This window comes from Podarcis liolepis, assembly GCF_965112155.1.
Source record: "Podarcis liolepis genome assembly, chromosome: 6".
NCBI lineage: Eukaryota > Metazoa > Chordata > Lepidosauria > Squamata > Lacertidae > Podarcis > Podarcis liolepis.
The window spans coordinates 44,535,475-44,548,793 of NC_139559.1; the positions used below are offsets into that span (position 1 = coordinate 44,535,475).

General features: G+C 43.2%; 1 protein-coding gene across 3 annotated transcripts; it reads left to right on the plus strand.

The window, feature by feature from the left end:
- Nucleotides 1-2,089: 2,089 nt before the first annotated feature.
- LOC310709521 (triggering receptor expressed on myeloid cells 2-like) lies at nucleotides 2,090-13,302 on the plus strand. 3 transcript variants are annotated; one of them, XM_083509311.1, is made up of 5 exons: nucleotides 2,090-2,273; nucleotides 4,819-5,163; nucleotides 6,481-6,535; nucleotides 11,889-12,055; nucleotides 12,989-13,302. In XM_083509311.1, the coding sequence occupies exons 1-5, from the start codon at nucleotides 2,231-2,233 to the stop codon at nucleotides 12,991-12,993; spliced, it is 615 nt and encodes a 204-aa protein (XP_083365437.1). In that variant the 5' UTR covers nucleotides 2,090-2,230; the 3' UTR covers nucleotides 12,994-13,302. The 3 variants fall into 3 exon arrangements, with proteins under 3 accessions (XP_083365437.1, XP_083365436.1, XP_083365438.1); XM_083509312.1 differs by having other exon boundaries at nucleotides 2,127-2,273; nucleotides 4,822-5,163; XM_083509310.1 differs by lacking the exon at nucleotides 12,989-13,302 and having other exon boundaries at nucleotides 2,120-2,273; nucleotides 11,889-12,977.
- Nucleotides 13,303-13,319: the final 17 nt, after the last annotated feature.

The following is a 13,319-nucleotide window of genomic DNA, read 5'->3' on the forward strand; positions in this document are numbered from 1 at the left end:
AGCCAAGGAGAAGTGGTAGGAATGCGTAGGGTATTTGCAGATGCAAGCAGACAAGAGGAACTGCTAAACAAAGCAAAGAGCAGGCAAGGAACATGGGGGACAAAAGAGGAACAGGAACTACAGTTCCCAAGTTTGTTAATACCCAGCTCCCAGAAAGCACCATCAAAGGTTAACACAAAATACTAGAAATCTCTCCAGGAGCCCCTTATTTTCCCGAGGAATTGAGATGCTAAATTCAATGATGACAAAACTTAAGAGGGCCCTCTTAATGCCAGTCTGGTTTTAGGATATGATGCTACGGTGCCAACTTTGTGTGGCATTGCTACATATCAGGAACACAGAGACTATGCCCAACACAGAAAAATATGATCTGCAGGTTTCCACAAAGCCTTACCAATCATCATCAATGGCACGTACTCACTTCTTTAAAGATATGGGGTGCACTTCTACCACTCTCATGTGTGCAAGAAATTGCTCTCAGATTCTCATATCTGTAATAGTCTCTGTTTGTCCAATTATATGTGCACAGATTGTGTACCTAACAAGTGAACCCAGTGCAATAAGTATGACACACACTGAATCAGGTTCACTTATATAACCTGTGAACCTGGCTATCAGTTGCAGATTTCAAGAACTTGCACAAATCTTTGCAAATTGCCAGGGAAGTCAATGGGACTTCGGTGGGCATCAGCAATGATAAGCAGGCATGGGTTGTGACTAGGAGTCAATGCCTATCATCATGACTTCCAGTGTGGTGTAGTGGTTAAGAGCTGTAGTCTCGTAATCTGGGGAACTGGGTTCGCGTCTCCGCTCCTCCACATGCAGCTGCTGGGTGACCTTGGGCCAGTCACACTTCTTTGAAGTCTCTCAGCCCCACTCACCTCACAGAGTGTTTGTTGTGGGGGAGGAAGGGAAAGGAGAATGTTAGCCGCTTTGAGACTCCTTAAAGGGAGTGAAAGGCGGGATATCAAATCCAAACTCCTCCTCTTCTTCTTCTTCTTCTTCTTCTTCTTCTTCTTCTTCTGAGACAGCTGTCCCTCTCCCGCTTTCAAGTTCTAGGTAACCAATTTATACTAGCTGCCATTCAGATTTTTCAAGCTAAAGTGTCATCCCAGCTACTTTTTGGGATCCCAATATGGATACAAGCATATCATAGTGATTTAAATAAGATACACTCAAGTTTCTTTGGGCTCCCAAATTCAATTGAGTATGAGACAATGTATGCAGAATTAGGTATACACATGATGGAATATTGGGCATGGACTAGCACTATAAAATACTGGCCACATTGCCATTTTCGTTCCCAACCCAAGTATGCTTTCCGATTTACTTAAGGACTCCTATAAATCCAGATGGCTCCAACTCATACATAGCAGAATTAGATCTACTGTATTGATATTGACTTGGAATTATTGCATAATTCTATTATTGCATAATTCTAGTGAGCAATATATTTATCGCAATATCCAAATTAGATTAAGGGATATTGAAAAACAAAACATTGAGTCAGCTGTAGATAAAATCTGCTCCCCCCAAGTTCTATGGTTTAAATACAATTGATAACAGGATCACTTATATCTCAAAGTTAATAATTCCAGCCCATTTCCCCCTCAGATTTTGTTAAGGGCAGATATTTTAACATCCCTAGAAATGATAGACATTGAGGATGTTATTTGAATGTGCCAGACACTGTAGAACATATTCTCTTCTACTGTCCACTGCACAACCAGCTACATAAACACATGTTATCCCCCTTTTTGAGTAGTTAAACATCATGGCACAATGAAAATATCAGATTCTAACTGTCTGATATTAACCTGGAGGTAACTGCAAGGGTGATTGAGTTACTGTCAATAGTATCTCTTAGTAAATGACGCAGTTTAGTAGGAAGACACTCCAATAAAAATTTCTGTTACTATATATCTTCTATGGCTGCTTCTTTGTTTAAATTTTTGTATTTGGATGTTTTAAGATGGTCTATATCTGTAATGCCTAATAAAGGTTTGGAGAAAGAAAACTGTCAGGTTCTAGATCCCTCTCCCTGGCATAGCACTGCTGATCCCTACATTTTCAGTACATTTTGCTGGTATATTGCTTAATCCACAACAGAGTGTGACAGATGTTCCTCTTCTGTGTCCTTTGTGTCTAGTAAGGCAAAAAAACTGCCGTTGTGCAAGACGCTGTTTTCATCTTTACTTGCGAATCTTCTCTCTTTATCTGCTGGAGTGAGATGGAGAACTTTGTGCATCTCATCTTCTTGGTCTCCTTGTCAGGTATGAGATTTAGAATCCTATGCTGGTTGGATAAGCGGGTGATAAGCAGGCTATAGGAACAGATTATAGTATGAATGGGTCAGATAAGGACTGTGTTGATATGTATGCATATCAAGGCACAATTGATCCTGCTGAAAACAAGCTACAGTATCTGGACTAAGAAACTTTTTACTAAAATGTCATTCTTAATTTGCCAAGCACCAGTGGTACATCTTACTTGCTTCTGCTGTCTCCATGTGGCACGCTTTGCAAATTGCATTGAATGGGATAATGAGCTAGGGATAGTGTGTATGGAAAGTTATGTCCACAGTGCAAGAGACTGAGCTAAAGGAGTCTGTTGGGTCTGCTCTCTGGCTGTATAGACCTAACATTCTATCATTCTGTACAGCAGATACAAGATTACGAAAACCTCAAACTGTGATCAGCCAAAGGGCAAAGCAGAAGCACTCTGTGCTAGATGAGAACATAAGGAAAACTCTGGCTATATCAAGCCAGAGGCCAACTAGTCCAGCATCTTGTTCTCACAATGGCAAACCAGATGCCTATGCTAACACAACAGCAGTGGAAGCTGAAGAAAGCCATCATGGCTATTAGCCACTGATAGCCTTATCCTCCATGATATTTATGCTTACTTTTATTTATACAGTACATCCATTTGCTCTGCTTGCTTGCATGCTTGTTTCACATCCCACTATATTCGGTGGGTGCAGAGCAGTTTACAGCAGCTTATCTAAATGTTTGCACCCTCCTCTTTGCCACAGGGGAGGGCTGAAAATGGGCAAGGAATGGAGTAGCGATGAGATAAGAAATACTTGAATCATGACTGGATGTCTTTAGCAAAAATATTTGTGTGGATCAGAAGCAGTAGTTAAAAACAGTCATTGGAGGCTGTGAGTTTAAGGGATGGTGATGTGGAGGGGATGCTAAACCCTTTCTCATCCAGCCATTTCTCTTCTTCTCAATCCTCCCCTCCACCATTTTTCACCTCTAAGGAGAACATAACACACACACTATTAAAGGTTACCAATGTGCAAAATATACATCATTCTGCAAGGGAATGAAAAGGACCAACACGTGTACAGAATGTTATTGATTGCAAGGGAGTTGCACTGGTGTGAACATCACCATTCAAAGCTGCAACAAAAGGCATTCTGGATCATGGAGCAACATTAAACTGTTTCTTCAGGCAACAGATTCCATTTTTCCCTGTCCCAGCTCAGAAAAGGGGTTGAAAGCGATTCTGACTTCAAGGGCAAAAATCTCTAAGTAATTCCCTTATGCGGTGGAATCACCCATGTCAAGAAAATATGCACTAGAAAGAGCTCCTCTGTCTATATCGATAGATTTCCTTCTCTCAAAATTGGTCGCTAAATCATAGAATCCTAGAACTGTGGAGCTGGAAGGGCCCCGAGGGTTGGATAATCCAACCCCTTGCAATGCAGGCAGAGAGCTCTTCCAAAAGACCTGTTTGTTGAGCATTCATCCCAATTTCTTGCACAAATTTGCACAGAGGTTGTACGAGGTTATATTGAGCATGCATCCTGATTTGTTTGCATGGAGGTTATATGACACCACCAAACATCACCATTATCCCACACTTTGCATTACATTTCCCCATTATTTTTCTAACTCCCCCAAATCTGCGGGTTTCGGGGAGAGGGTTTGTTCTGCCAGACTTTGATTGCTCAACCTAACTTTCCCACCGTATGACTGAATCATACCCACAAAATAGTGACAGTCTAAAAGCAGCCTCAGGCTGCTCTTCCGCAATCCCCATATTGCACCATTCTGGAGCAGGACTTAAGGCAGAGGCAGCATGCGTGAGTCACATCTGACCAAATCATACTTTACATTACTCATGCTTTTTAAAAATGTGCTTAAGCTAGCCATTTTTATTTTGAACAAGAAGCAGATTTGTGGGCTTCTGATCCTGAATTTATTCCTGGTCCAAATTGACAGCCTGCTGCATATTGCCCCCACCAGCTGCTTTGTGCCACCGTAAGTAAAGTTAACAGCACTTGGGGGGGGGGATAAACAGCCACAGGAGAAGGAGAATTTTCAGCCGGAAATCAGTATGGGGCCTGACCTAGATCAGGAGCATGTTCTGGATTAAGGCCCCCCCACAGCTGCTGCTCCTTCACACAAAAATGCCCAGCTTAAGCAAGATTTTTTAAAAAAAAATGTAAAAAAGCATGAATATAACAATGGACCTGGCTCCAAGCTCTCGCATCTATTAAAACAGCCCAGTAATCTTCCCACCAGTGATGCAGAGATTTCAGAGACCTCAAGGTTTGGCACAAACTGAATTTTGAAAAGTTGTTGACTAAAGCAATTTGCAAGCAAATCAGCTGGGGTGTGGGTGGGTGGATTTGCCTTCTTACATCGAGGGATCTCCTCCCCATTTATGCAGGTCATGTATATTGTAAACTATATATATCTGAGCAATGTGAGTGGGGCTCTGGGTGATTTGGCCCCAGTGCTGTAATATGGTCACCTCCCATTACAAAAATGGAAGTATGGAATACAACCCTTCTCTCCTTCCTAGAAGCATACGCGACTGAGGATGTTCCAACGGTGTATGGTGTCGAAGGAGAGCCCATCACCATCAATTGCACTTACAACCCCAAGGAGAACCAGTGGAGAAGGAAAAGTTGGTGCAAGCACATCAGTGAGATGTCATGTCAAAATATTGTCAGCGCCCGGCGTTTTTGGATGCCGTTCCTCAAAGAAAGGAATGGCAGCACTGCCATTGCTGACAACATCCAGAAGGGGATTCTCACAGTGACCATTGACCCATTCCAGAAAGAGGATGCTGGTTTGTATCAGTGCAAGACGGAATTCTTGGGGCTTACAAATATCCTGCAGAAAGTGAAGGTGGAAGTTCTGACAGGTAAGTCCCACCAGGGTCTTTAATCAGCTGTAAGCCTTGCCTTCTAAATAGTCATGTCTATGATACAAAATTATGACCCCAAATAAGATATTAGACCCACTGTACAAAGACATCATTAAAGCAGGCACAGGCGTAAACTTCTTGCTCAGCACAAAGGAGGATGAGGAAGAGTTTTTTTCTCACTCTTCTTGTATAGCCTTCCCCAGTGCTTTTTTTCGGGGGGGGACGCAGGGGTACACATACCCCCTAAACATTTTGTGAATCTTAGTTTGGTCTCTTTGAGGGGCAGTATTTCAATATGAGTAGGAAAATGAGAGTACCTCTGAACATTTTTTTAAAGAAAAAAAGCACTGGCCTTCCCTATTTCAACAAAGATGGAAGACTTAAGCTACAGAGCAATGTCCTTAAGGTTGCAGTCTACACACTTAGGGTACTTACCTGGGAGTAAGTTCCATTGAGAACAATGAGGCTTACTTCCAAGTAGAGATGTACTGTATAGGGTTCCACTCCTAGTCCAAAACCTACAAGTGGTCTTTGGGCTCAGCTATACTGTTGTTTAATGGGGATAGTTAGCTTCCTGTGCCTCCATTAATTCTGTGTTGCCTGAATGCCATTCTTCTCCAAATTACTGCCTTCTCATCTTTCTCTCTTCCTCAATCTGGATTTTCTAATACCTTCTCCTTTTTGGAGTATCCCTGGCATGCAAAAATCCAGGCTGAGAGAGAGAGGAAAGCAGTGGTTTGGAGAACATCCTATGACCAACAGTGAATTGATGGAGGTACAGGGAAACTTGCTATCCACAATGAGCAACAGTATGGATGAGCCCGTCATGTTTATTCCTGGTTGTGACAGAGGCCTGCTCTTAATCATTGCCTTGGGTAAAGGAGCGGAAGGTAAATAGGGGTTTACTCTGATCAATCTCTGACTGATTTGCAGTTGATAGACAATTGGAGTCAGAAATCCTTGCTCAACAGCAGCAGCAGCAGCAACAACAACAACAACTAGAAAAAGCTTTCCTCCTCTGTACAAAGTTGCTGGGAAAACAAGCCTTGGGAGAAAACCAAGAGTGGATTTATTGTGTGATAGGACTAAAAAAAAAAAAAAAGGAAAGAATTTAGCACCAATCCCAAATCCCTGGGCAGAGCATATGCTCAGATGTACCTTGCTCCTTAATTCTTAACATATGTCCACTTGCCTGGGCCACTATTCTCCACCAGCTGTGATTGGTGGACCTCATGATTCTGGTAAAAAATCTGCCCACCACTGCCTTAAGATGTTCTTATTTTGCCAGCTAAATTGCTGTGTTTCTGCCACCAGGTCTATGGGAGACTGAGGCACCTGAGGAGCCCAGAGCAGTGCACAGCATCTCCAGGTAAATCTGTACATTTGTTTTATTGGTAAGCCTCAGGCATATTGTCATATATGCAAATAAATATATGCATATACAAGTATTTTGCCTATATGCAAATATCTACCCTGTCCTTCTGTGAGAAGTACTCTCAAGGGACTCAGCTATACAGCTGCAAATATAACATTTTAAGTGCATTATACAAATGTGACGCTAGATGGCACCGATGAGATAATGGCAAACTCCATATATATTTTAAAACATTTTTTTAAAAAAAAAGCATTTTCACAGTGGTTTTTTATATCTGTGTGGATTCAGCCAAGGTGGCTTACAGGCAAAATCTGAATAAAAAGCAAGTTGAAATGAATAATAACTATTAGAACACAAAAATAACAGCAGCGCAGGAAACATCTCAGCACACACCTAAACTTCATCAGCTCGAGGCTGGGGCGGGTGGGGAGCTGGAATGAATAAATCCCATGCCAAGCTACTCTGGTATGGGGAGTGCACAACAGGTTTTTAAGTAGCAAGCTTGGCAGTTCTTACTATAGATAGGATACAAATACAGTCAAATTTGAAGCCAGGCTTTTGATTAAGGGAATTTAGGTTCTTTCCCACAGATAGTTTGTGAAGCCATGTGTGCATGGCATTAGCTACAATCCATGTCTATCCTGCAGATTAATGAGACGTGCTGCATTTTGGTGTGTTTCCCCTCCAAACCAGCTTCGATCTGATCTCAAAATGTTAAGACGTATTAAGACATCCCCACACACTGGTGTGGGTAGACAGTGAGTGACTCGGAAGCACATCCAGCCATATTGAGGTGTATAATAACATGCAGGTACTTTTTCAGGCCTGGGTGGCGCTGTGGGTAAAACCTCAGTGCCTAGGACTTGCTGATCGCATGGTCGGTGGTTCGAATCCCTGCGGCGGGGTGAGCTCCCGTCGTTCGGTCCCAGCTCCTGCCCACCTAGCAGTTCGAAAGCAGCCTTAAGTGCAAGTAGATAAATAGGTACCGCTTTATAGCGGGAAGGTAAACGGTGTTTCCGTGTGCTGCGCTGGTGCTGGCTCGCCAGCTGCAGCTTCGTCACGCTGGCCACGTGACCCAGAAGTGTCTTCGGACGGCGCCGGCTCACGGCCTCTTGAGCGAGATGAGCACGCAACCCTAGAGTCGGACACAACTGGCCCGTACGGGCAGGGGTACCTTTACCTTTACCTTTACCTTTTACTTTTTCAGGCAAGGGGTGGAGGAGGTAAGCAACCTTGCTGCATTTTAAGTTGGCAATGTGCACACAGCACATTGATGAAACTTGATGGCAGAGATGAGAGACAGATATAATGGCTTTAATAGACTTACATCCTTCCTTGGGACTTAATCGCTTTTTGGTCCAGCAGGTTTTTAGGTGGCAATGTGTATAAATCAATTAGTGGTGGTCTAACCTTGCTAGATTTTGGAGATCTCTCTGCTCATTCTGGTGAGTGAGAGGTACCAGATTCCTGCCCTGTTGGTTTCACTGTAGGAAGACAATAGCTTCCTTCACAATCTTGAGTGTCAAACATGTCTCCAAGGAAAGGTGAGGGCATACAAGCACATGCACTATAGGAAGTTAGTAGAGTAGATGCCGCGCCTCACCTCACTGAGCCTGGGCCTGTTCCTGTTCAACATGTAGGCTGCAAAATAATAATAATAATAATAAATAATAATAATAATATGTCACGGAGCAAAGCACCCCATCCAACTAAACTGCAGGGGATTCTAAGGACTCAGGTGTGTTTCCAATCCTTGGAATTAGATTTGCCTGACCATCTCTTAAGAAATTACCCTAATCATCATCTCCCCCCCCCCCTGTGTTGCAGAAGGGAAAATGTATTCAAGGCCCTATTGAACCTTGTATTTCCTTGGAGATTTCTGATTCTCTGCATCCTCCCCTTTTCTTGACTGGCACATTTCACCAGGGATATGCAAGATGATTCTGACATAGAAATTACCCATTCTCATTACAGCTCCTACACTTGTGTTGCTAGTAAGTGACAAAGGGTGGGCTCAAATAAATCTGCTAAATGTGATTACCTTGAACATAATTCACTGGGACTCTTCAGCTGTGACATCTCAGGGGTGATTCAGCTGTTATTTGCCCACGTAAGGCACAAGCAGACATGCTGGTAGCAGATTCCAAGCCAGGCCTATAAAGTAAGGCAGTGGGAGAGATTTAAAGCACAGTATGAGGAGGCAGGAGGAGAAAGCTAACTCCATCCCTCTCCTATGCTTTCCTGATGAAACTTGAATCAATCCAATGCTTCATACTAGGAGTAGCCAATATGCTGCCCTCCAAATGTCATAGAATCATAGAGTTGGAAGGGACCCCGAGGGTCATCTAGTCCAACCCCCTGCAATGCAGGAATCTCTATTAATGCACACCTGACAGACAGCCATTCAACCTCTGCTTAAAAATGCCAAGGAAGGGGAGTCCACCACCTTCTGGAAAAGTGTGTTCCACAGCTCTTACCATCAAAAAGTTCTTCCTAATGTTTAGTCAGAATCTCCTTTCTTGTAACTTGAATCCTTTGGTTCGAGTCCTACCCTGAAGAACAGGAGAAGACAAGCTTTCTCCGTCTTCCAATGTGTCGGCCCTTTTTAGATAGTTGAAGGTGGCTGTTAGTCTCCTCTAAACATACCCAGTTCCCTCAACCGTTCCTAAGGCTTGTTGTTGAACTACAACTCCCACCAGCCCCAGCCAGGATGGTGGGAGTTGTAGTCCAACAACATCTAGAGAGCACCACCCCAGCATTATGCATAGGGCTGCATTGAAAAATGATCTGGAAACTTCAGCTGGTCCAAAATAGGGCAGCAAGATTATTGTGAACAGGCTGAAATGGTGACATTATGCCAGTGCTTTGCTATCTGCACTGACTTCCAGCCTATTTCAAGGCTCAGTTCAAAGGTCTGGTATGACTTTTGAATAGCTTAGAGCCAGGGTACCTGAAGTAACAACTCCCATATACCTGTCTGCACACTGAAATAATATTCTGAGGCCCTTCTCCATCTGCCCACCCCAACCCCATTAGGCCAAGCAGAAGACTACTGAAGACAGGAACCTTTCAGTGGTAGCCCCCTACTTGTGGAAAGCCCTCCTCAGCAGGGCTCACTTGACACCTACATCGTGGTTTTTACGGCATCTGGATAAGGCCTTTTTATTTCCCCAGGCTTTTCAGTTTTAAAAGCATGTTTTGGGTATTTTTTTAGACCTTAGGACCTATTGGTTTTAGTTTAAAGTTGTTTTAACTGCTGTTTGATTTCATATTTTTATAATATTTTCATATTTTATTAGGTGTGGGTGTTTTAATGTACACCATCCCAAAAAATTACTGTTAATGGATGGTATGAAAATGCTGTAAATTAAGTGCTTTTTAACTATTTCCATACCGGTGGGAATTCTTTCCTGTTATACCCTCCGCCCCTAAAGTCAGAAAAGTTAGCTTTTAAAAGAACTGGCTGGGGTACTGGTAGGGGAAAGGTTCACCCCCCACACCCAGTCCATGCTCCCCTGCTTTATAGGGATTTGTCAGGAACCCAGTCTTGACACTCGGGATTGATGCCATCATGTGTACTTTGGCCCTTAGAGAACAGAATATTTCCAGTCTCTGTAGGAAGAGTTTCCACCCTTCATTAGGCTTCCATGTGGAATGCAAACTCTTGGCAGCAAAATGAATTTTATACTTGGCAAAAGCTATGTTAAACAAATGGAACTCGACAGGAGGAACATTTTCAAAACACAATGAACTGTGAAGGAAGGCAAAAGCACCTCATAAATCTAGCCAAGCTAAAAAATCTTAACTTTCCTCTTCCATGTGAATGTTAAGACCCCCAGTTCCATATCCCACTTCTTCTTTTTTCCATGGAGCTCCATGTTCCATCCAGGCTCAGACCAGCTTTGCTTCAGCAACACGGCTGCGTCACATTCCTTCAGACCATGGCTGTGTACACATTGCCATCTTAAAGCACAGCCGGGTCATTCTTTTTCTCAATGAAAGAACTAAATCCTTTTGGGAGGGGTGGAGTAACACATCATACACTGTATTTCATAAGAAAGGACAGAATATATACGGTTTGCAGCTAATGCCATGTGTACTCTGTTTCCCAACCCAGCAGTGGCACCCCACTGAATGCTGAGTGAATGGGAATGTGCCCATAGCCCATGTCCTGGGCTCCGGGGAAGGCAACTCAGCAGCTAAAATCTGTAAAAAGCACTCCCACTGCCCTCCCCTGGAGCTCAATGAGATTGAGTGGCATCAAGGAGCACCCAAGACTGCATACTTACGGTACTCCTTAAGGGAAAGTGTGAGTCCATCAAGGACAGCACAAACCCCAAGACCTACCCCTCAGCACCTCCATCTTGTCAGGCTATGGCTGGTGGCTGATGCAAATAAAGATTCATTCATTCATTGTCAGGCTCACTGTCCATTTGTTATCCATCATCTAGGGAACTATTCAAGGTCTCCTAAAAGTGGCATACAACAAGCAGAGCTGGGGACTTCTTCATATATAGGAGATACTGAGCTTTGGTTATTCGTGCACAGCTGCTATTGCTGCATGTAAATATTGACAAGAGTGGGAAGAGGGATCTTTGAGGTAGAGCCAAACCATTTATGGGCAGCTTCTGATACCATACATTACATTAGGCTCTTGCAATGTCTATGAGCCCTGCAACTCTAAGCAACTTTGAATGTGAGTTGGGGCATCAAGCAAAAGGAAATAAGCCTTGCACTGCAGAGTTTGGCACTCTGAGCTTTTATGTTAGTGCATCAACGGGGAAACTCTGCCCACCAAATGTTGCTGAACTCCAACTCCCAACAGCCCCACCCAGCATGGTCCACGGGAGGGAGTTGTCATCCAACATCATCTGCAGGTCCATGAGTCCCCTCCTCCCTGTGTTACTGCATACAAAGTTAAATAGTTACGCTCAAAAATAATTCTGGAACATTGCACCTGAGTCCTCACTGCTTAAAGACCAATAAAAATGCTGCAGTTTCATTACTTCACTATTTCTGCATTTGCAGTGCAATTCTATTCAGAAGCAAGTCCCACTGTGTACAATGAATAGTTCCCTGAGTAAATCTGAAGGACTTGTGAACAAGTGGTATATAAATTTGATAAAAAAATACATAAATAAAGGAAATGACACCTGGACATATTAATTAGAACTGGCAGTCGCTAGCTACTCCAAGTGAAATGGCTGCAATGTAAAACAGCAACAGCCATGCCAAGCAACCCCGAGTGGCTCAATTGAGAAATTGTTTCCCCTCCTTTTCTTTGTTATAATTCTTTTCACAATAAATTACCTGCTTCATGCCCTGTCGCATTTGTATCTTTCCAAAGCACCCTGTCAGATGCTGAAGTCAATCTTCGCTTCCTTGTGGCTGGATTCTTGGGTTTCAAGCTCCTGGTTGCTGTAGTCATCTTGATCGCTGCCAAGAGCCAGTGCAGCAGACAGACAAAGGATGAGAGCCATGGAGAAAATGAGTACCAGCTCTTCCCAATCACAGGTGATGTCAGTACTCCGAATGCAAGAGACTACTGAGAGCAGGGCTGCTGCAGAGGTCCTTTTTAAATGACTTCCACAGAACATGAATGGGGCTGGCCATATCTTGTACCAACCTAGTAGAATAGGGAATGTCAAGGTGAGTCCCTCACTGTTCTGTACCCTAGACCACCTTGCAGAGCATTTCGGGGGCATACAACCAGCTTACACAAGGAGACAAAAATGGAAGCCCAAATGTGTATATTGTTTCCAGCAAGGCGAGTGCCTCCTTGTGCTGAGTTGCCTACGTCTAGTCTAGGCCTGATCTTAATGCAGCCCAGAATCACCTGTGACATCACAGAATTCTGGGGCCTGTTTTCAGTTAGTGTGCAGAGCTACCCACAATGCAAACAGCACACCATCTTGGATTTCTGCATTGCTTCCTTGAATCATGGCTCTCCTGGTAGCTGCCTATTCTAGCCGTGTTTTTCAGTTGCCCCCTCCCACAGCTGATGGGTACATTCACAATACAAATTCATGACTTTCCACAATGAATCATGATGACAAGTTCTGTGAAAATGCTATAAATTTGTTGAGAGACATCCAGCAATCAAGACCTGTTGTGCCGTCTGGAAAAACCCATGGCATTGCTAACCCCAAAATGGAAATAATGAGTCAGGAATTTAGTGTGATGCAATGGGCTTGTAGATCATGAGTTCTCTAAGTGACACATTTGAGGCATTGCTGTTTGTTCACAAGCTTTTAGAATGAATTGCTGTTTCATTCTCCTACTCCGCCACCCCAGTATTCCAACTGCAAATTCATTTCTTTAAAATGAAAGCTTGGTGTGCTGTATATTAAATAGAGAAGATAACCTCATGTGGTAGTAGCGACCTTGGGTTATATTTGGATGCTTGCTTCGTTTAATTATAGCACATATGTCTTTCCTCTTTTCCAGGCTAAAAGGGGAAGTTTGGCATAAACGGGATGTGATGGAAAGATGAATGAGTAAGAATTCAAAGATAGGTGCATAGAAATTGCTCCAATAGACAAGATGTGAAGGACATGCTTGCTTTCTCCTGTGGCCTGTGCCCCTTGACCAATGCAAGGACTGTGGTGGTTCCATTTATAAAGCCAGATGTTGCCAGCAAGTCAAACTAAACAGCTTTGCTGTAGACAATAAAGAGTATCAGATGGATGCTCCGCCCAGAAGCACTTTTAATACTATCTTGAGAACAATCTGTATAGTGTAAGAATAAATGTAAGAATGTACATCTCTTTCTCTAAGT

Excerpts from the sequence above, each read along its gene's own strand:
- LOC310709521 (XM_083509310.1), top strand. The coding sequence starts at position 2,231 with ATGGAGAACTTTGTGCATCTCATCTTCTTGGTCTCCTTGTCAG. Across the intron at positions 2,274-4,818 it reads CTTCTTGGTCTCCTTGTCAG|AAGCATACGCGACTGAGGAT; the intron begins GTATGAGATTTA and ends TCTCCTTCCTAG. Across the intron at positions 5,164-6,480 it reads GAAGGTGGAAGTTCTGACAG|GTCTATGGGAGACTGAGGCA; the intron begins GTAAGTCCCACC and ends TTCTGCCACCAG.